Raw genomic sequence first — 21,985 nt, 5'->3', positions numbered from 1 at the left:
TAATAGTTAGAGTGAGCTAGTTTTTCTACACACACACAAAGCTACGTGTGTTTTTCTCCACGCTCAGCCTTAAAAGGCGCATTTCAAAGAATGATCATGATAACAGAGCCACTGTTACTGTTTGTACCCCCTCAAACATGATCTCTGACTTATTATTCTATCTTATTCTGAAAGAGCAAAAGGGTCACATCTACACCCTCCATCTCTAGCCCGAAAGGCCTGCCTCTTTAGTTTTATCATGGGTTTGCTGGTGCCAGCTTGACTGCTTTCATTTCTAAATGTGTTTATTTATGTATTTATTTCAACTTTTATTCTGCTCTCCCCGCACAGGCAGGCTCAGGATGGATTACCCTCCTCTACCCCTTTCTCCCTCCTCTCCTTTCCCTCGCCGTCTGGCTCCTTGGGAGCGCTCAGTCCATCCATTATATACCACAGCCCTCCTGCCTTGTCTTCTTGGCTATCCTTGGAGAGTGTCTCTCTGATCAGCACTGACATTTTATCTATACACTAGATTTGCCAATTTCCAGATGGAGCCCGGAAATCTTCCAGATTTACATCTCCAAAGGACAGAGACAGCCTGACTATAAACTTCAGTTACCCTGGAGAAAATGGCTGCTTTGGAAGGTGGAATCCAAGCATTACAGCCTGCTGAGGTCCCTCACTTTCCAAACCCTACTCTCGTCAGGCTTCCCTCTGCAAAAAATCTCCAGAAATTCTCCAACCTGGAGTTGGCGAAACTACTATACATGTAATTTAAAGGTTTCTGGATGACTTGAAACCCAAGTCATCTCTGCTATACAGTGTAATTATAGATCACTATATTTACAATCATAGCAATTAGGATTATCTAAAGCAAAAAGCCCCTGTGCCATTAGGAGATCCCACAAGGCTTCACAGCAGATTCTAGCTTTAGTGACCAGGAAGAGACAGCTGTAATCTTTTAGAACAAGATGGTTCTAGCAGAATTTGTATATGCAACAGTTGTGAGAGGAAAGAGAGGAGGAGAGAATTCTCAGGCAGGGTGCTTATCTGTACAATGAGGCAAGCATTTTCAAAGGATCATTCTTTCAGTTGGAACTCTCTTTTTTTTAAAAAAAGAGTGCAGACTGTTGTGCAGACAATTAACATCAAAGAGAAATCCAGCACCGAGGTGGAAGTGCATAGTGCACCAAACAAAAACAAGTCAAATAAATGAGTTTTCACTTCTAAAAAGATCAAGAGCAAGATGAGTGTGTGAAAGGGGTTTCGGTGAGAAAAATGAATTCTAAATAGTGTAAGTTTGATTCTACTGTGAGAAGGGCCTACACTGAAATTTCGTGGGCCAAATTGTCATACAGTTTCTAAAACAACTTTTGTTGCAGCCTCTTGTTTAATAGATATCGATTGAATAACAGGGAAGCAGGCTTGACTGTTGCTAAGAAGAATATCTTTAGAGTAATATATAGACCGTACAATGTGTTCACGTTTTACTAGTTTGTTAACTGTTTGCTGCTAATTCTTGCTACATTTTCTTCTTCTAGCCCTTTTCCAGTTCTTCTTACTGCTGCTTCTGGCAGCCTTGGTTGCTAAAAATGAAGCTTCTGAACAGAAGGAATGGATGAAATGTTTCAATGAAAATGATTATGAGGGACTTTTAGGCATTGTCAAAAAAGGGCTGGACAAAACTTCAAAGCCAAAGACCATTGTGATTGTTGGAGCAGGAATAAGTGGACTCACCGCTGCCAAATTACTAAAAGATGCTGGACATCAGGTAATGGTGACAAATATATCTTTTGAACAAAAGGGAATGAGTGCTTGAATCAAGGAGGCATCAATGGTACTATTTGATGTCATTTTCCTCCCTCTCACCCACCACATTCTATCAAGCAAGACATTCCCGTTCTAACATTGCTGAGAAGCTATCGTTTCCAAACACCATGCTGGCAAGTTTGAGCTCTAATTTTGCCTCATTATTATAGCAGTTTTATGGTTTTATGTGTTTTGGGGGGTAGGAACTTATTGCTGGAACCATTTTTATTGCTCTGACCCCAACTAGTTGATGTTATCATGATTCCAGATTACACGTAGAACCAGCATTTGGTTCTCAGGTGTGCCTCTCATGGCATATCAGTTGTGAAAAGCTCTGGCACATCAGCTACTGATGCTATTCAATACTGAAGAACACCATCATAGATCAGCTGCCATATGCTGTCAAATGTCATTTCCTATGTTTCTACTACTTCTGTATGCTTCAGTAAACATAACAGTTTCAGCGAACAGCACCCCACAAACTCTCTCCCGGAGTAATTTATCATGATCGTTATCATTCCTTTTATGAAGTAGTATGAAGCTGAATCAAAGATGCAAAAAAGTTGACTCAAAATAAATGGAACAATAACATTTGCATTTGTTAGAAGAGATACAATGGTTTTGGAATGGGCAGCCTACAGTGTCATACTTATCCCACTATAGCTAAGTTGGTATCCTACCTAATTGTTGAAATATTTGCACACCACCACTTTTCTCTCTGAAGGTGGTTTACAAAGTAGCTTGCAACAGCAAAGAACACTATCAATAAAGAACTACATCTTGGAATAGTCCTGAATTTAGTGGCTGGTTTATAGGAAGGCACAAGGTATAAGACACAGACCAAAAGCCTGTGATGCTTCCCTTTGTCTTGACCAAGGTTTTGTGCCTCTAGTCACACCCAAGCTTAATACCTGCAACAGTGAAAAGAAAACACTTAGCAAGATATTGCAGTTGGTCAAGACATTCCTCCCAATCTGCCCTATATTCTCCCATTACTGAAACTGGAAGGAAAAAACTCACAATGATTTTATACAGCGGAAAGAATAGGAGCCCAACCAGAGTCATAAAACAACTGGCATCCAGTACTCACATTGCAGTATGCCACTGTTGTCCCTTTATTAGCTAAGCATAGAAAAAAGCCAATTCGTACGGCAATGCTGGCAGGCTTGCATAATATCATCATGTCCTGATGACACAGACATGAAAAGAACATAGAAGACACAACTGCAGTGAAACATGGTATTTAGCTACCCAATAGCTCTGCAGTTTAAAATCCCTGGCAGGCAAAACAGAAGACCCAGGGAGGGGGGTGTTTGAGTCGTGTGTCAACATAAAATGTGAAATGTCAAAAACTCCCTTTTCGGATGTGTCGTCAGCAATAATGTTTTATCACAGAACTGAATACAATTTAAGTTTGAAATAAGGTTTATTGTGGAATGCAAGCATAAATGTATCATTGCGGTTGAAAAGTCCTGGGGAACAGCACTCTGTGTGTATATGTGTGTGTGTGGGGAGGTGCCAGTTCCTTACTCCACTGCGCAAGTGTAGTGGGCATGTGCTCTTCAGTGCCACAGTCATGATTCCCAAGCAGCTCAGTAGAGAAAAGAATTGATCAGACAATATTAGGGTTGCCAACCTTGAAACTTTTAAAGTGGTCATTGAGCTGTCCCTTCAATATCGGTTTGATCAGCAGCAAATGCTACATTTCCCATCCATTAAACCTCTCTCAAAGGGCAAGACGTTTTGCTCCAGTTCAGTGGGCAACTGCCTGTCTCCCCATGTTGTGCCATGAGCTTTGTTCGTCTGGGTTGGGCTATCTACAGATACCCCCTGCAAATGAGAAAAACCATCTGCTGCCCATACATGTGCATTCCCTGTGGTGGCCTCCACATTATGAAATGGAGAGATCAGGAAACCTCCCACTCCCTACTTTGGCCCTGTTTGATTGAGTGAGTTCTGAACCAGTGTTAAGTAGTGCTTGGCTGGCAACTGGAGTGGTTGTGAACTCGCTCTCCTGTGGAGACTGGGGCAGAAAAAAATCTAGAAAAATGCAGGTCAATGGGCTTTAAAAATTAGTTAAACTGATAAATATGCCAAGTCTTGAAAAGTCAGCATGCCTAGAGCATGTGGGGAGTGGATGGAATCCATACTGAATTTGGAAAAAGTCATTTATGACAGAGGAACAAAAGTGGAGAGAAAGGGAAGGAAAACATATATGCATTCCAGAAAGAAATTGATTAACCTGTTGTGCCTTGAGGTTGTGCGTAATTATGTATATTTCTGACACAGCACACTATAAGGAAGTGGCAGTGTGAAGGTAAAGGAACCAAAATGTCTTTGCTTTTAGGTCCAGATTTTGGAAGCCAGCGAGCGTGTGGGTGGCCGGATAAAGACCTATCATGAAGAAGGCTGGTATGTGGACTTGGGGCCTATGCGTCTGCCCCAAAAACACAAGTAAGAAAAAAGACATGCTATGAGTCATACTATGGTTCTATGTATGGGATTCAAAGCTGAGAGTGGGAGGGAAGATGCTCTGAATTTTGTTGTGTCATAATGGATTATGGTGCATGCACACTCCCTGTTCAACATTCAGATTCCTGCAGGATGTTGAGTTTGTGTGTGACTGGACTGGAAGACAGAGAGCTCGAAAGCATTTTCAAGTTTGTTGATTATAGAGAAATCTTGGAGCAGTGCTATAGGGTTTTGTTTCCCTTGGATGAACAAAAGTATCATTTTGTAAAACCACTTCTATACTGTCGAAGGCTTTCACGGCCGGAGAACGATGGTTGTTGTGGGTTTTCCGGGCTGTATTGTCATGGTCTTGGCATTGTAGTTCCTGACGTTTCACCAGCAGCTGTGGCTGGCATCTTCAGAGGTGTAGCACCAAAAGACAGAGATCTCTCAGTGTCACAGTGTGGAAAAGATGTTGGCAGGTCATTTGTATCTACTCAGGAGGGGTGGGGTTGAGCTGAGTCATCCTGTAAGAGTTTCCCAGGGTATGGAATGCTAATGGCGGGAGACTTCACTGTATCCTGAGGAGGTTCTTTTGCATATGGATTGGTGCTTGATGTGCTAATCTTCTCTGCAGGGCTATTGTCGAGTATAGAGTGTTTTGTTAGCCTGGTGTTTTTCAGAACTGGAAACCATGCTCTGTTCATTCTTAAGGTTTCTTCTTTCCTGTTGAAGTTTTGCTTATGCTTGTGAATTTCAATGGCTTCCCTGTGCAGTCTGACAAAGTAGTTGGAAGTGTTGTCCAGTATTTTGGTGTCCTGGAATAAGATACTGTGCCCTGTTTGAGTTAGGCTATGTTCAGCCACTGCTGATTTTTCAGGTTGTCCAAGTCTGCAGTGTCTTTCATGTTCTTTTATTCTTGTCTGGATGCTACGCTTTGTGGTCCTGATGTAAACTTGTCCACAGCTGCAGGGTATACGGTATACTCCTGCAGAGGTGAGGGGGTCTCTACTGTCTTTTGCTGATCGTAGCATCTGTTGTATTAATCATCTAAACCACGCGCTTCAGGCAACTGGCTACTCCAGAAATGAAATCCGAAGAGCAATCAAACCCAGGATGAATCAAACAACCAAGGAAAAACAGTCTCCTACAGGAAAAGTGTTTTGCCATATATCAAAGGAATTACTGATCAGATGCGAAAGCTTATGAAAAAGCATAACCTTCAAGCAGTATTCAGACCCACCCGAAAAATACAACAGATGCTACGATATGCAAAAGAACCTCCTCAGGATACAGTGAAGTCTCCCGCCATTAGCATTCCATACCCTGGGAAACTCTTACAGGATGACTCAGCTCAACCCCACCCCTCCTGAGTAGATACAAATGACCTGCCGACATCTTTTCCACACTGTGACACTGAGAGATCTCTGTATTTTGGTGCTACACCTCTGAAGATGCCAGCCACAGCTGCTGGTGAAACATCAGGAACTACAATGCCAAGACCACGGCAATATAGCCCGGAAAACCCACAACAACCATCACTTCTATAATATCTACATATTTACTTGTTGAGCTACAGGGAACACATTATTACTATTGTTGTTGTTAAGTAAATAGCACCTTGGAGCTCTATAAGTTTCCTTCCTCTATTACATTTCTAAACTGCTTCTCCAGCCCTCTCCTGAGGACAAGGGGTGTGCCTAGGGTTGACAGGTTGAGCCTGCCAACTAGCAGGAGGCTTGGGGGGTGGGGAGATGCGAGATGCATGATGTGGGTGACATCACTACATCACTTCTGGGTATAACATGGAATTGGTAATGGGTAGATCTAGAAATTTCCGTTTTAAAATTTTTCTCTGCAATTGCTCAGAGCGGCAGCAGGCAATGCAGACAAAATTAGAGGAGGTCTCCTGCTATGGTAACCTTAGGTGTATCCTATCCAAGGCTCAGTTTACAAGTAATCAAGTTGACACAATTTACAATGCAAAGATCTGCTCATCGTTCCCCCAGATGCTTGAAAGAGAACATGAAGTATGACAGAATAGAAGTAGAGTAGAACTATTTCTTTTTCTCCTACATTGAAGCCTCACCTCTTCTCCTCTACATGGCAGTGTTTTGGATCAGAGGTGGTGTATATAATAAAAATACATCCACTGTTCATTTTTCTCAGCCACTATCAGATTTGCAAAGGCTAGGTTATTGACCTGGAGTGTCAACTGCTATTTTTGGCTATGTGAACATGTCATGTACCATCATGTGATATTCTCTCAAGTGTTGAAAGTACGTCTCTTTTCCTATGCTTTTTCAGAATTGTTCGAGAATATCTGAAGAAATTCAATCTCACCGTAAATCCTTTTGTTCAGATGGATGAGAATGCCTGGTATTTGATCAGGAACATAAGGAAAAGGATGAGAGATGTGATGTCCAATCCTGATGTTTTTGGATACCCAGTGAAGCCCAATGAGAAGGGAATATTGGCTAAGGAGCTCTTGGAAAGAACACTGAGAAAGGTATGTGCATTGTGAAGATAACCTTTTCATGGGTTTATGTACTCATCTAACACTCATTCTGTACTTCACATGTTAAGGTAATCCCATATATAACCGTAGAGATATTTTCCCCGTTATATAGAGATATTTTCCCCGCATGGCCCTAAATGAAATGTGTGTGTGTATGCTTTTTCTTCTGATCAATCAAAGTGGCCAACAGGACTGAATGAAATGAACAGGACTAAAACAATCAATGTCAAATCAGATCAACAACAATCGCTAGTGATAAGATACTAATCAAATTCAAGCAATCAGCCATATCATATGCTGCTAAATGCATATCAGATACCACTAAAGCAATGTTTTAATTTGGCCCTTCAAAGCCATCTGAGTAGATGCCAATGTGAGCTCCATATTTGGGAGAGCCCTTCAGCAAAATGACTTCCCCTCCTTGAGTGGGCCCACCACCTTGCTGCTGCTGCTTGATCTCTCGTCCTTTCTGTGTCTGGGCCCAATTCACACTGCCTCCCAGAGGAAGAGGGGGAGGAGACTGCAGGTAGCTGCTCCGCCTCAGAGCTTCTCTCCATGTTCACTGTCACTGAGTCAATTGGGCAACCAAGCAGATGGGTGGCAAGAGCATAGAGGAAAAGCAGCAGGGCCAGGCTTTAGTGCCTTGCTGGGTTGTAGGCCTTGACAGCTGCCCAACAATACCAACCTCCAAAGCCCTTGTTGTTGCCAGTCTAATAGATATGGGGACCAGACAAGGTAACAAAAAGGGTGAGAGATGTGATGTCCAATCCTGACTTGTTTGGATACCTAGTGAAGCCCAGACAAGTTCTCTGTCACCAACACTATTTGCATTAGCTTTGAAACTTGTAACAATTGCAATATGTGAGCATAACCAGATAAATGGTGTGACAATATCCTCAAACAATTATGAATTGAGTATGTTTTCTGATGACATCATATTATATATCACAAATTCTGATCAGCCCCTCTCTCAACTACAAGTTATGCTTACTACATTTGGGCAAATATATGGATTAAAAGTAAAACTAAATCTAGTTTAAAAATCTAGTCTAAATCTAAATCTCTATTAAATCTAAATCTCTATTAACTTAACGTTTCAAACTGAATCTTTAATTTGCCAGCAATATAACTTCCATTGGGCAGGCTCATACTTACTTTATCTTGGGGCTCTTATCACCAATCCTAACCTATTGTTAAAGGCTAACCACATCCCAAAATTCAAGAAAATAAAACAGGATCTCTGCAAGTGGAGCAAACAACAACTTTCCTGGTATGACAGGTACCACCTCATCAAATCTTTTGTCCTATCTTTCGGGTCTTACCTGGGGAAATACCTACAAAGATAATAAAACAATGACAAACTACCATCAACAACTTTATATGGCAGCACAAACACCCAAGAACTGCATTCACCATGCTTAGGTTAAAGAAAGCTCAAGGGGGATTTAATTTTCCTGACATCAAAATCGATGCCATCCTGACATCAACATCCATGCCAAAACAACACATCTGGCAAACATTGTGCTAATGTTGCAGGCTGGTGACCAAATAGACTGGATTATATTACCTCTACATCACCCTTTGACCATTCAAGACTCAAGCCTGCCAACAACTGTTTGCAACCTTCTATTGACTGCTATACTGAAAACTTGGACATCTACAGAAACAAATTAACTCCTAACATTTCTCGACTCTCCACCTTCTTAGTGCAGGAATGGTTTCCACCAGGCCATGACTCAACTATTAGAAAAGTCTGGGGAAATCACAAAAAAGGCCTAATTTCAAAACTATACAACATAATCCTCAGCACTATCAAGCATAAACCTCCAACTTACCAAGCAAAATGGCAGCAAGACTGTGGGAATTTTGTATCATCTGACCAATGGAAATCAATATGATCTTCAAACCTCCTCCCCAGTGATCAATACTAAATTACAATCCTACAAAATAATAAATCGCTGGTACTGCACCCCAAGAAACTAGCCATAATTTATTTAGCAAAATCTCCCCTTTGCTGGAAAAAATGTGAAGAGCCAGGCTCGTATGCTGGTAGAAGCGCAAAACCACTGCTGGTAGAAGCGCAAAACGATTTCTGGAAAGAAGTCCTTGACTGGATGTTCCAAATAACCAGCTATAAAATTCCTCAGAAACCTGAAATAATCTTCCTGGATCAGTGGCAAAACACAAACATACTACAAGTCAGAAGAGACCTAAGAACTTTCCTAAAGGTAAAGTTAGTCCCCTGTGCAAGCACTGAGTCATTACTGACCCATGGGGGGACGCGCATCATCACAACGTTTTCTTGGCAGACTTTTTACGGGGTGGTTTGCCATTGCCTTCCCCAGTCCTCTACACTTTACCCCCAGGAACCTGGGTACTCATTTTACTGACCTCAGAAGGATGGAAGTCTGAGTCAACCTTGAGCTGGCTATGTGAACCTGGCTTCCGCCAGGATTGAACTCAGGTTGTGAGCAGAGCTTGGGTTGCAGTACTGCAGCTTACCACTCTGTGCTACGGGGCTCTTCAACAACTTTCCTAGTGGCAGCCAAAACAGCAATAGTTTCAAAATGGAAATCACATAAACCACCGACACATAAACCACCTACACTAGCAAATTGGTACACAAAGGTATGGGACCACATAATTTTAAAAAATCACAGGTATTTTCCAAGCTGATATTTACCCCAGATCAACTGACTTTACTGAAAATTTGATCCCCTTTGAACATATAAACAAGAACGACATTCAAACACAAAACCAATCATACCAGATGCTTATCCTATAATTCTTACAATGCAAGTAATGGAAGTGTACAATATTCATTTGGAAATAATGTGATATTGACCATGACAATAGGGGCATAATTTAGCTTTTCAACTTCCTGAAAACTCACCAGATGCACTGAAGCTCCATGATTTAAGAGAGTTATCAACAACCTGCACACTCTTCGGAACATGATAAACATCAAAAGAGCCATATAATGTTACTAATACTATTAATGTATTTTGAAACAGCTGATTTTATTCCTGTATTTTATTCCTGGGAGTGACATCATTGTGCCACCCTAAGAGAGCTCCTGTTCTTCACATTGGGCTGATTTTGCCCCCAAATGGACCAGGCCCAGATCGGCCCATGTGAACCATGGGCTCTCCTGCACCTGTGCTATAGGGTTGCCAGCCTGTAGGTAGCGGCTGGAGATCTCCTGGAATTACAATTACAGGCCACAGAGATTGGTTCATCTGGAGAAAATGGCTACTTTGGGGGGTGGACTCTATGGAATTATGCCATGCCAAGGTCCTTTCCCTCCCCAAACTCCAGTTTCTCCAGGTTTCACCCCCTAGATCTCCAGAAATTTCCCAACTTGGAGCTGGCAATGCTACTGTGCTATGATATCACTTAGGGATGCTGCGAGGCTGAATCATCCTCAAGACACTACGAGGGTGAATACCATGTCCCCTCCTTCCCATTGGGAGGGTGAGGGGACCTGCCAATCCAGTTTAGCCTAGACGTAGTCTAAATAAAATAAATATACTTAAGCATTGCAAAAAGTATCCACTTATCCTTGCCTTATCAACAGCCTTGTGGTTCTATAGAAATAACTTAAGCCCCCAAACAATCAGTTGCATAGGTATTTAGATCCCTGGCCATTATTATTTATATACCACCATTAGTGTATGTAAATTGATGGAAAGATGTGTCACCTATGAGTGATATTGTTTCTCTTAACTTTGAAAGCTGAATAAACCTTTAAAAGGAAATGTTTTTCCCCTATTTTTTGTGCTTTTCTGTCATCTATACGAATGGTTCCTGAACAGCTAACAAACAACTGCACACTTTTAAAGGAGAAGTATGACTCGGTTTCCATCATGGTAAGAGAAATAAGCATTTACTATTTTGAAAACAATAAAATGAGTCTTATACAAGTCCTCAGACTCTTCAGCAGGGCTCCTTTGCACCTGGATTTCTTTGGCTCTTTCATTCTACCCATAATGATGAGCAAGAAAGCATAAAAGTCCTGGGGCATTTGGGCTCTTGAAAAATGGCATGCAGGGCAGGAACCCCTCCCCCTACTCCATGGTCCCAAGCAGGGCTGTGCCTCTGTGGCTGATTTAAAGAGAATTCCTGTGGTAAAATGGCTATGGCATCTTTGTGTTGTCCCCAAGGACATGATATTGTGAAATTTGCATGGGGTATGTATGTGTTCATTATAAACAAGGAGAAGAGTGCAGGGAAAACCATCTCAGTGATAAGATTTCCTACTGAAATGCGTTTCATGTGAGGAGATTCTACACTATCTTTTGCCATGTTCAACATAGGATACTATAGAAATGGCAACAGTAGAAAAAAAATCTTTTAAAAATGGAACAAATTTCACATTTTAAATGTTTTCTTGTAATAAAATGAAATTCTATTTAGAATTAATTAGTATTGCAGAAGTAACTGGTTCATTAGTGGTCCATAAGACTTCCTCTCTAGGGATGCCAGGTCCCCTTATCTCCAAAGCAGGGGATAGGAGTTTCTGCAGGAAGGCGGTGGGCTCTCTTGTGTGCTCCAGACGCCCTGATGACATCACTTCTGGTTGAAAAATGGAAGCTATGGGATCTCAGAGGGGGTTAAATTAAGTGACAGGATTTCATCAGCGCTGAGCTGACTAGCACCAAATCCAATTTGGCCCTGCTGAAACTCCAGTGGTGATGGAGATAAATTGGTTGGGATTTGAAAGTGAACAAAGAAGTAAAAGTACTTTTAACACCCAAACCCCTTTCCCTCTACTAGGAATACCTGCTGAAAGAAGGAAACCTGAGCAGAGGAGCTGTGGATATGATTGGGGACCTCTTGAATCTTGAACCTATCTTCCATAGATCATTTTACAACCTCCTCCTGGGAGAAGTTATGGTCCCCCTGAATGTTGCGTAAGACAAAGATTTTTTGTATTATCATGATTAATATGTTTATGAAGTGGAAAGATTTTATCAGCCCCTGAACTGACTAGCACCTGTCTTGGGAAGCCAGAGACCAATTGTTAGTTAATAGTACGTAGCAGAGGTGAATTATCTGAGATAATATATCCCCATCCTGTAACTTTCATGATCTGTGGAAAACTGCAATGGCTGTTTTCATCAAAGAGCTAGGCAAGATGCACTTTTGATCTGACCTTCTTATGGATACAAATATCTGAGAGTTTGGCTGTATGTGCTACCACATCTCATTTAAGCAGCTGGGCCTCTCATGTTCATGGAGTGATGCAAATTAAGCCAGAACAGTATGAAGTAGATAAGGATCACCTCAGTCTGGGTCTCATATGAATGCGTGTTACTTGTTTAACATTCGGCTACTCTCTTCTTGATGATTTACCGCTGGCCAGTTGAAAGCATTGCTTTTTGAGAGGAAGTGTGGCTCTGTGACTGGCAGATGCAAATCACCCCTAGAGGCTGCAGTCACCAAACAATGGACACGTTGTGTGTGAAACAAGCTCCACTTGTGGTGACTGAAACAGAATCCATCCTTCCATTTACCAGCCATTGGGTTACTGTCAGACTATGGATATCAGGTTATGGCAGATAGATCCCTGGATCACTTCAGCATGACACATGTCCTTGGCTAAATGATCTTTATTCAGGAATTCAGTCTTGTACATATACACAGGTCCATAGGAGTACATGAAGTAAAAGGCAGATGAGCCTGGTCACTTCTCATTGAAAGGAATAAAGCTTCAGGCTACTACAGGACAACATCACCCAGCCTCCTCCCCCCTAGATCACAAGTACAGAATCAGTATGGGAAACAATTCTAGAGTTCACACACTAGACAGACAAGATACTGAGTAATGCAACACTCCAGACACTCAAGGTCATTCTAAACAATATCAATAGAAAAGATTGTCCTCAGCTGCCGTCTATTTTGGGAGACTGAGGAAACGAAAGTGGTTTGCAAGTTAAGGAATGTACTTATCAGATACGGCATAAGACCAGGTACACTACCGAGGTAACTCTGGACCATACACTTAATACTGGCATGGACGAATGGGCACATTCAAACATGACAGCTACTTTCATTTTCTAACCAGTTTTGGCAAAAAACAAAATCTGGCCCGGAAACCTGGCTTGTCTCAATGCTGTTTGGCACTCAGTATCAAATACATAGACTTCAGCTGTGCAAATTCATGGCTATTCACAATTCCAGATTTAAGATGCAATTCCATCATGATAAAACACTCACACCAATGTTGACAGTGTAGAGTCACATCGGCTTGGGTTCAGTGGAATGTTTCCACGGATGGAACAATTTCCACGTGCTGTGGTTGAATCTTTCATCTTCCCCTTCCACTGTAACTCAAAATGCCCTCTGTGGGACAGGGGACTTGTAAAAGGAGGGAAAGAAAAAGAGGGAGAAAGCCACTGAAAGCTCTGAATGTAAGGGCAGGTTTATGGCGAAGGAGCTTGGAAGCCAGTATAAAGGATCTGAGAGGGCATTTTGGCAGAGGACTTTGGGAGGGAGGGGAAGGGACTGAAATTTGACAAGGGAAGACCAAAGGGACTCTAACAGAAAACACCAGGAGGTAAGTATAAGGTTAATGAGTAAAAATTGACAAGCAAGGTGTTGCTGTGCTGTGCCCTCATGTGGTCAGAAAGGGGCTTGCAGACTTACCAGTGGACAAAGTGGCAGACAAGAGGAAGGCTGGGGTGGAGGGCAAATGCTGCGTCAGGACAAGGGGGACTGTTGGGAGCAGTGAGGGGAGGATCGTACGAGAGATCTGGTCCTCACCAACAGCCACTCATGGTTGGCTCTGACATTCCTTTGTTGGTTAATGGAGGTGATTGTCATTTTCCTTCCTCCCTCTGGTGGTGCCAACTGTGACTGGGGTTGCTTGTCACAAGTTTATGGAAGTTTTGAGGCATTAGGCCGAATCCACTGGGGTGAGTTGTGCTGACTGGGTGTCTCACTCCTCTCTTTTTCGGGTCTCCCCTTAAGGGATCTGGGGGAAGCTGGGTACATGCTTGGGCTGGCCATTGCAGGCTTCATCTTGGATGGCATGGAATGCCTGGGCTATGCCTTGTCAGGAGTACACCCCCTGCCATCCTGTGGTACCCAGCATGAGTGCTGAAGAAGTGTCCATCAAGCAACAAGGGGGTCATTTGATGAGGTGGATCCATAGCCCTATGCCTTGCCAATGCTCTAATCACTGTAATCAATCAAGTTGTGGCCCGTTTTCATCTGAAGATGATATGTCATGTATTTGTTGAATGGGGCACCAGCCTCACAATTGCATGTATGGATGTACATTCTGTAGGTACTTTTTGAACAGGTTTATGAAATATATACGTTGCATGATACATTTTGCTTTGGTTGCTCTAACGTGTGCCATTGAGTTGGTGATTTGTTCACTAACTATGCATTTTCTTCTTTCCATCTTGAATTCTTCAGTTTTGATGAAATCACCGGTGGGTTTGACCAACTGCCCAAGGCCTTCTTCAAGGAAATGCCTGGGATAGTACGTTTTAACTCCACTGTACAGAAGGTTCTCCAATCAGGCAAGAAAGTAAGGGTGTGGTTCCTCCAGGCAGACAAATCTGTCTTATCATCCCTGACTGCTGACTACGTCCTCATTACAGCTACTGCAAAAGCCACACGGCTCATCGAATTCCTTCCTCCTCTTTCCCCGACGAAAGCTCATGCTCTGCGTTCTTTTCATTATGCAAGTGCCACTAAAATTGTCTTAGCTTGCACTGAGAAATTTTGGGAGAAAGATGGGATCCGAGGTGGGCAGTCAATTACAGATCTCCCCTCCCGGACTATCTATTACCCAAATCATAACTTTTCCAGCGGGCTAGGGGTAATCTTGGCTTCTTATACCATGCATGAGGATGCTGACTTTTTTGTTCCCCTCAGTGAGGAAAAGTGCGTTGATGTGGCCATGGACGACCTGGCAGAAGTCCACCAAGTGTCCAAAGAATATCTCAAATCTGTTTGCACTAAGCATGTGATACAGAAATGGGCTCTAGACAAATTTTCAATGGCAGCATTTTCTTCTCCTACAACATACCAGTTTAGTCACTTTTTTAAGAGTTTGTCTAAGAATGAAGGAAGGATTTACTTTGCAGGAGAACACACAGCCAATCCCCATAGCTGGATGGATGCAGCAATGAAATCTGCTATGAGGGCAGCCAGTAGTATTCATCATGGTGCCAATAATATTTTGCCAGATTTATAAAAACACGCCTGGATGATGTCCAGCCCTCATGAAACTCTAGGTTTGGAGTCAGAGGTCATACTGTGGGAAAACCAAGGATCCTGCGAGACATGATTTCCACTCTTTGTAAATACCGCCCTGAAAAGGTCCATGAATCACTATTTCTTATGAAATTCCATTCTACTATAGCCCATTAGATATCACTGGCATCTGGACCCCTTTTAATCGAGCCCCAAACTCCACAACATCCAGAGGCCCCCCAACACACACACACCATGTTTCTGTGTCCCTCCTGGTGCTATCATGCCTTTCTAGTGTTGCCCCGGCTTGAGTTGTGGCACCCAACTTCCCTCTGCATGGAGCCTCTATTGTTCCCTCTGCTGCAACCAGCAGGCTAAGAGAGTGGTGCCCACCTTCCCTACTGCTAGAGCCAGGAGCAGAAAAAAAATGAGCAGATGCTGGCCTAGCCCACCCAATGATTTCTGCAAGTGGCCCTTGGATTAAAAAGTTTGACCACCTCTGCTATATAAGCTGAAAATTCTTTTTCCCCAAGAGAGCTGCAGTAGTGTAGTGGTTATGTGGCTGGGTTGTCAATCAGCACTCCTCTGGCTTGACTCCCACTACTGCCATGAACTCTGTAGGTGGCCTTGGGTAAGCCACTCTTCTCATCCCCAGCTTCCCAGCTATATTGTGATAATTATAACACTGACTTTGTTCACCTCTCTGAGTGTGGCACTAATGTGTACAAAAGAGTAGTATATAGTCTGTTATTATTATTACTATTAGTATTACTAATTCTACTATTACTACTACTACTACTACTACTACTACTACTACTACTACTACTACTACTATCCAGATTTCAATGGCCTGTATCTTGCCAGTCCGCTGGGAATAGTTTGAAGGTATGATACATGCTAGAACATGTTTTAATTCGCTGTTCTGTGATCTGGTTTTTAAAAATACATTGTTTTTATTTCATTAACTGCTCATTAAATTATTTTTAGATTGTATTGTTAAGCAAATGTATAAACATTTCAAATAAATAAATAACATGTGAAAAAGTAGAAAAGAGTCCAGTAGCACCTTTAAGACTAACCAACTTTACTGTAGCATAAGGTTTTGAGAATCACAGTTCTCTTCGTCAGATCCAGAAAGTAAATGCAAATTCCTTATTTATTCTTAAATTCAGTTCCTAGACCCTCCCTGGCCTTCCTTTTAAAAGATAACATTCCTGAACAAAAAGGTTGGAGTTTTTTTTTGTATTTTGTTATTCCCTAAGTTTATTGGGGTGAGAGGAGGAACATTTACTGTCCACATCCATAATTTCAGATCATTTCTCTTGCATTGATAGGTAGAAATTTGCTACAAGAAACATAATAATATAAACACTCTGTGTCTTCACATGTATGTCCAATGCTTTATTAACAGTGTGAACTAGTGGTTTCAGGTTCCCCACTCTGTATCTCTACTGCTTTCATATATAAGAGATAGTACTTATTTTATTAGCAAACTAGAATCTGATATAGATAAGGATGTTGTTTTGGTAACATTAATTGTAGTCTCCTTTTATAGAAACATTCCTCAGAGAGATGTAATAATTATTATTAATTTAGAGGACCCCTTAATACGTACCCACACACACATATAACCAACAAGAAAGAGTTGGGTGACAGGGTAAAGGTGGTGAGAAACTGAGGGAGAAGTGATCAAATCTTCCTAGAATTCCTTTTGCTGTGGAATACCAGTAGTTTGTAGCCAAATTCTCAGGTTAGATTTTTGTAGGATGTACTTTAATAAACTTAGAGATATAATGAGAGCTATTCCATGGACAAGAATGCTGGAAGGAAAAGGAGCGAGTGAATGGTGGGGTCTCCTAAAAAAAAAGAGCTGTAGCAGGCTTAAGCTATGACCTTTCCAGCAGGAGGGAAATGTGGTAGGGGATCTAAGAAGCCAATGTGGATGAACAGAGAGCTCTGTGATGAAATGAGAAGGAAAAAGATGTTCAAGAAATGGAGGGAAGGAAATGTCTCCAAAGAAGAGTATCTAGGAGTAGATAGGTATCGTAGGGCAGCTGTCAGAGCAACCGGAGCTCAGAATCAGCTGTGAATGACTTGGGAGCGGGGCGGGGGGGGGGGAGCTTGACATAACAAAAAGACATTCTTCAGATAAGTGAGGATCAAATTGCTGGGTGAAAATGGAGAAGCTCTGACAGAGGACAGAGAGAAGGCAGAAAGGTTCAGTGCCTACTGTGTCTGAGAGCCAAACTACAAGTGACGTCTTACACAGGTTGGACACTAGTCGGCTTCCCTAAAGTTTTGATGGGAAATGTAGGCATCCTGGTCTTGCAGCTGTAATGGAGAGCCAAGCTGTAAAACCAGGGCGCCTACATTTCCCATCAAAACTTGAGGGAAGCCGACTAGTGTCCAACCTGTGTGAGACGTCACTTGCAGTTTGGCTCTCAGTTTTCTCCCTGAAGGAGAGAACAGGCCCACCTAGAGATGGTAGTAGGCAAAGCATGGCTTCGGGGCTGCTGGTTGACATAGGCAGAAAAGCAGTGTACAAATCCCCTGGTCCAGGTGGCATGCACCCAAGAGTGCTTAAAGAACTTTAGAAAGAGCTTGCAGACCCTATGTTCATCATCTTCCAGGTCTCTCAGAGAATGAGTGATGTGGTGGAAGACTGGAGGAGGGCAATTGTCATTTCAATCTTCAAGAAAGGAAAAAAGGACGATCCTGGGAACTACAGGCCAGTTAGCTTGACCACTGTCCCAGGGATGATACTGGAACAGATATTAAAGGCATCAATCTGCAAGCATCTAATGGACAACATAATGATATGCAGACGTCAGCATGGATTTGTCTCCAACAGGTCCTGCCAGACCAACCTCATCTTCTTCTATGATCAAGTGACAGGCTTACTGGATCATGGAAATGCCATCAATGTAGTTCATCTAGAATTCAGTAACGCTTTTGTCAAGGTTACTCATGATGTTCTTATGGGAAACTGGTGGACTATGGACTTGACTCTAGGATGGTTAGATGGATAGGGAACTGGCTAGATAACCACACCAAAGAGTAGTTGTCAATGGCATCACATCTGATTGGAGGGAGGTGTCCAGTGGAGTGCCACAGGGCTCAGCCCTGGGCCCAATCTTTTCAATATTTTAATAAATGATCTAGATGAGGGTGTGAAGGATTTACAAATTAAATTTGCAGATGATACTAAACTGGGAGGAGTAACAAACACCACTGAAGACAGGGACAGAATTCAGCAACATCTAAAACATTGGGAAAGTGGGCAGATTTGAATAAAATGCAATTTAACATATATAAGTACCAGGTTGTCCACCTGGGTATCAAAAATACTAAACATGAATTCTGGATGAAGCTAAATGTGTGCAGTCAGTGTGATGCAGCAGCAAAATAGTTGAACATAATCTTGGGGTATATTAACAAAGGCATAACATTATCCCACTATATACCACATTGATCAAACCCCACCAGAAGTATTGTGCAGTTCTGGAGGCCTCACTTCAAAAAGGATGTGGACAAATTGGAACGGGTGCAGCGGTGAGCAACCAAGTTGATCAGAGGCCTGGAGATCAAATCCTATGAGGAAATACTGAGGGACCTGGGAATGTTCAGTTTGGAGAATAGGAGGTTGAGGGGAATAATTTAGAGGAGGGAGAGAAGAGAGCTGTTCCTGTTGGCAACAAAGGATAGGACTCGAAACTAGAGATGGGCACGATCGGCATTACGATAGAAAAATACCCATGATAATGGCGTTTGTGCGATCGGGACAGGGCAGATCGGTGCCGTCCAAGGCTACCGATCCAGCATTCGGGGGGGGGGGGCTTCATCAGGGCTTGATTGGGGCAATCGGTATCTGATCGGAGATCCAGACTCTCCGGCGCCAGTAATCTATTCCCCTGGCAACGGAGCCAGGGGAATGCCTGAGCTGAGTTTGCCCTCCTTCTGTCACCCTGGAAACCCGAATGGAAGCCCAGCTTGCCTGGATCAGCAGGGCTTCCTTCCAACCACGGAGCAGCAACGCGTTCACTAGTTGAGACAGCCAGAGGAGGGAGGGGGAAGGGGGTGTTCTGTAGCCATGGGCACTCCAAACGTTTTTTGCTTTTTAAAAAAACAGGGCTTTGTAGGAGGAATGGCTGTTTTTCTGTCTGTCACTCTCTGTTTTTAACCTGCTTTTAAAACACTGTATTTTGTGGGAAAACCTCATTCATGGCTCTGTGTGTGTGTGTTTAAAATATGCTTTTGGAAGACTGGCTGCTTGCTTTTAAAATTGGGTGGGGAGGAATGGAGGATTCTGTCCCTGCTTTTTTTAAAAAGCTGGCTGAAACATGTTGACGGGGTGTCTCTCTCTCTCTATTTGGAGAGGCAGGGACGGGTTAAAAACTCCTCCCCCGTTCTAAGTGTGTGTGTGTGTGTGTGTGTGTGTGTGTGTGTGTGTGTGTGTGTGTGTGAACGTCCCCTCCCTGAGGGGAGGTGGCTCATTGCTGGGTTAAAAACTCCCCCCTCCTCTGCTCTAAGTGTGTCTTCGTGTGTAAACATCCCCTCTCGTGCCCGCCAGACCCAGTGGTCGCCGCCACCACCCACCTTCTCACATAGCTGGAAACAGCGGGGCGCCCCTCCGCTTTGGCATCCCCGATCCGATCCACGGATCGGAAACGGGAGATGACCGGTGTGGATCGGTGATTTGGGGTTGTCGCCAGCGCCGATCCCCGATCAGCTTGATCGGTAATTTTTTTTGGATCATGCCCACCTCTACTCGAAACAATGGGTTTTAACTACAGGAGGAAAGGTACCAGCTGGATGTTAGGGAAAACTTCATGTTAAGAGTAATTCAGCCGTGGAATTGGCTGCCTAGGGATGTGGGTTCCCCCTCATTAGCAGTCTTCAAGGGGTGGCTGGACTCCTATTTTGAGGGATGGACTATTAAGAACATGGTTTCAATGCAGAAATAGATTAAATCTGCCAATTTTGCCATTAACATCACCAGTAGATGACAATTATAGTACTACTACAAGAAATAAAATCAGTCATGTAAATTATGAATATACTAGCAATAAAGCCTGTTGCGTGAAAAAAATGCAATGGGCTCTAGCAAATGGTTGGGAGGGATGTGCTGTGCCAGGCCTCCCTGCCACCTCCCTGGCAATATTGTAATGCTTTTCTATGGCATTAGGGTGCAGCTTCATTTGGAATACTGTGTACAGTTCTAGTTGCTCTATCTCAAAAAAGTGGTTTTAGTGCTGGAAAGGGTGCCAAAAATCATCCAAACTTATCAAGAGATTGGGGGCACTTTTCTCAACAGTCAAGGCTAAGGAGATTAGCAGTGTATTCCTAAACACACCCTTCTAAGTCCACTGAAGTCTATGGACGTAGAAAGGGCTGACTCTCTTTAGGATGGTAGTATAGTTTTGCTAGGCTGAGTAGGCCCATTGCACTAATTGATCAGCTGCTCCATTCATATTCAGGTTCCGTTCAAGTTCTTTAGTGGTAAGAAGTCCCTCATAATCTAGGACTCGTACTTCTCCCAGTATGCTTTGCTGCAGCAGTTTCACTCATCTGACCAAAGCCTTCTGCAAGGACCACCCTGCAACTGCAATGCTGCGGTACGCAGTAATAGGGCTGCCAGACCCCCAGTGGGGGCGGGGGATCCCCTGCCCCCACCCTCCCACCCCCGCCCCTACTTACCTGGCCAGCGTGGGGGCGCACCTTCCATGCGCGCCCCCCTGCGATAATGCATGCCCCCGCGCACAGCAGCCACCAGGACCAGGCCTGTTTTGGCCTGGATCGGGGCCCCTGTGGAGCGCGGGAGCATTCCTGCTCTCTGCAGGGACCCACAATGGACCCAATCCGCGTCAAAACGGGCTCAATCTGCACCAAAAAGGGCACAGATCAGGCCCGTTGTGGGCCCCTGCGGAGCGCAGGAACGCTCCTGTGTTCCACAGGGGCCCCAAATGGGCCCGATCCGCATCAAAACGGGCCTGATCCGTGCCAAAACAGGTGCGGATTGGGCCTGTTTTGGCGTGGATCGGGCCCGTTGTGGGCCCCTGCGGAGCACAGGAACACTCCTGTGCTCTGAAGGAGCCCAAAATGGGCCTGATCCGCACCAAAATGGGCCCAATCCACGCCCGTTTTGGTGCAGATCGGGCCCGTTTTGGGCTGCGAAGTGCAGGAGCGTTCCTGCACTCCGCAGCAGCCCCCAACAGCGCAATCCAGGGGCTGCGTGATGATGTCACTTCACAGAAGTGATGTCATTACGCTTGCAGGAGCGCTGCAAACTGGAATAGATTTGCTCAGTCACTCAGATCTTGTACAACCTGCTTGCAGTTCCTTAGTTGGGACATGAGCCAGCTAACGGTAAATTTTGAAACACTGCTCTTTTGAAAAGTTGCTCTTTCCTGGTCCATCACAGCAGGGATTTGCCCAAAATTAGTCAATCCAAGAAGACAAAAGAAAACTTTAGCCTCCCATTCTCCATCACTGTATTATCATGCCTGAGCTTTCATGCTCAGCATATTTAAAAATGTTGGCATGGTGAGTTAGTGTTATCATATACTTCATAACAATAACCATCACTCACAGCTTGTGAATCAGGAAACACTATTTGGGGCAGGGTAAGGAAGATATTTGAATTAAAAGTTCTAAACCTGCTAAACCTGTGACAAGTTATTGCTGAAGATGCTGGAAACTGAGTGGCAGCACTGCTAGGATTGAGGGAAACTTATTGGGTCAAAGGGGGCTTGCTGGCAAAATCATGATGTCACTGGTGATGTGCTGCACCTGGAAGTGACATCAGTGTGTTGCCAGGGGATGCTGAGGAGGCTCTGGTAGTTGCAGCAGCTGCTTGTTTGTTTGTTTGCTTGCTTAAGCATTTCCCATCTGCTTTTCACTCTGGAGAGACTCAACCCAGCTTACAAAAAAGAGGGGTGGGTCCCAATTGAAAAACAAATAGACGAGCCAAGAAAACACCGGGCTGATCTGTGTAGCATTGCCAGCTCTGGGTTGGGA

General features: G+C 43.5%; 1 protein-coding gene across 1 annotated transcript; it reads left to right on the top strand.

The window, feature by feature from the left end:
- Nucleotides 1–1,597: 1,597 nt before the first annotated feature.
- LOC129328350 (L-amino-acid oxidase-like) lies at nt 1,598–21,608 on the top strand. The gene is made up of 7 exons (XM_054977355.1): nt 1,598–1,750; nt 4,136–4,242; nt 6,547–6,748; nt 10,573–10,626; nt 11,534–11,670; nt 14,183–14,928; nt 21,601–21,608. The coding sequence occupies exons 1-7, from the start codon at nt 1,598–1,600 to the stop codon at nt 21,606–21,608; spliced, it is 1,407 nt and encodes a 468-aa protein (XP_054833330.1).
- Nucleotides 21,609–21,985: the final 377 nt, after the last annotated feature.

This window comes from Eublepharis macularius, chromosome 4, assembly GCF_028583425.1.
Source record: "Eublepharis macularius isolate TG4126 chromosome 4, MPM_Emac_v1.0, whole genome shotgun sequence".
NCBI lineage: Eukaryota > Metazoa > Chordata > Lepidosauria > Squamata > Eublepharidae > Eublepharis > Eublepharis macularius.
The sequence above is the reverse complement of the archived record's forward strand: the minus strand, read 5'-3'. Positions and strand labels throughout refer to the sequence as shown.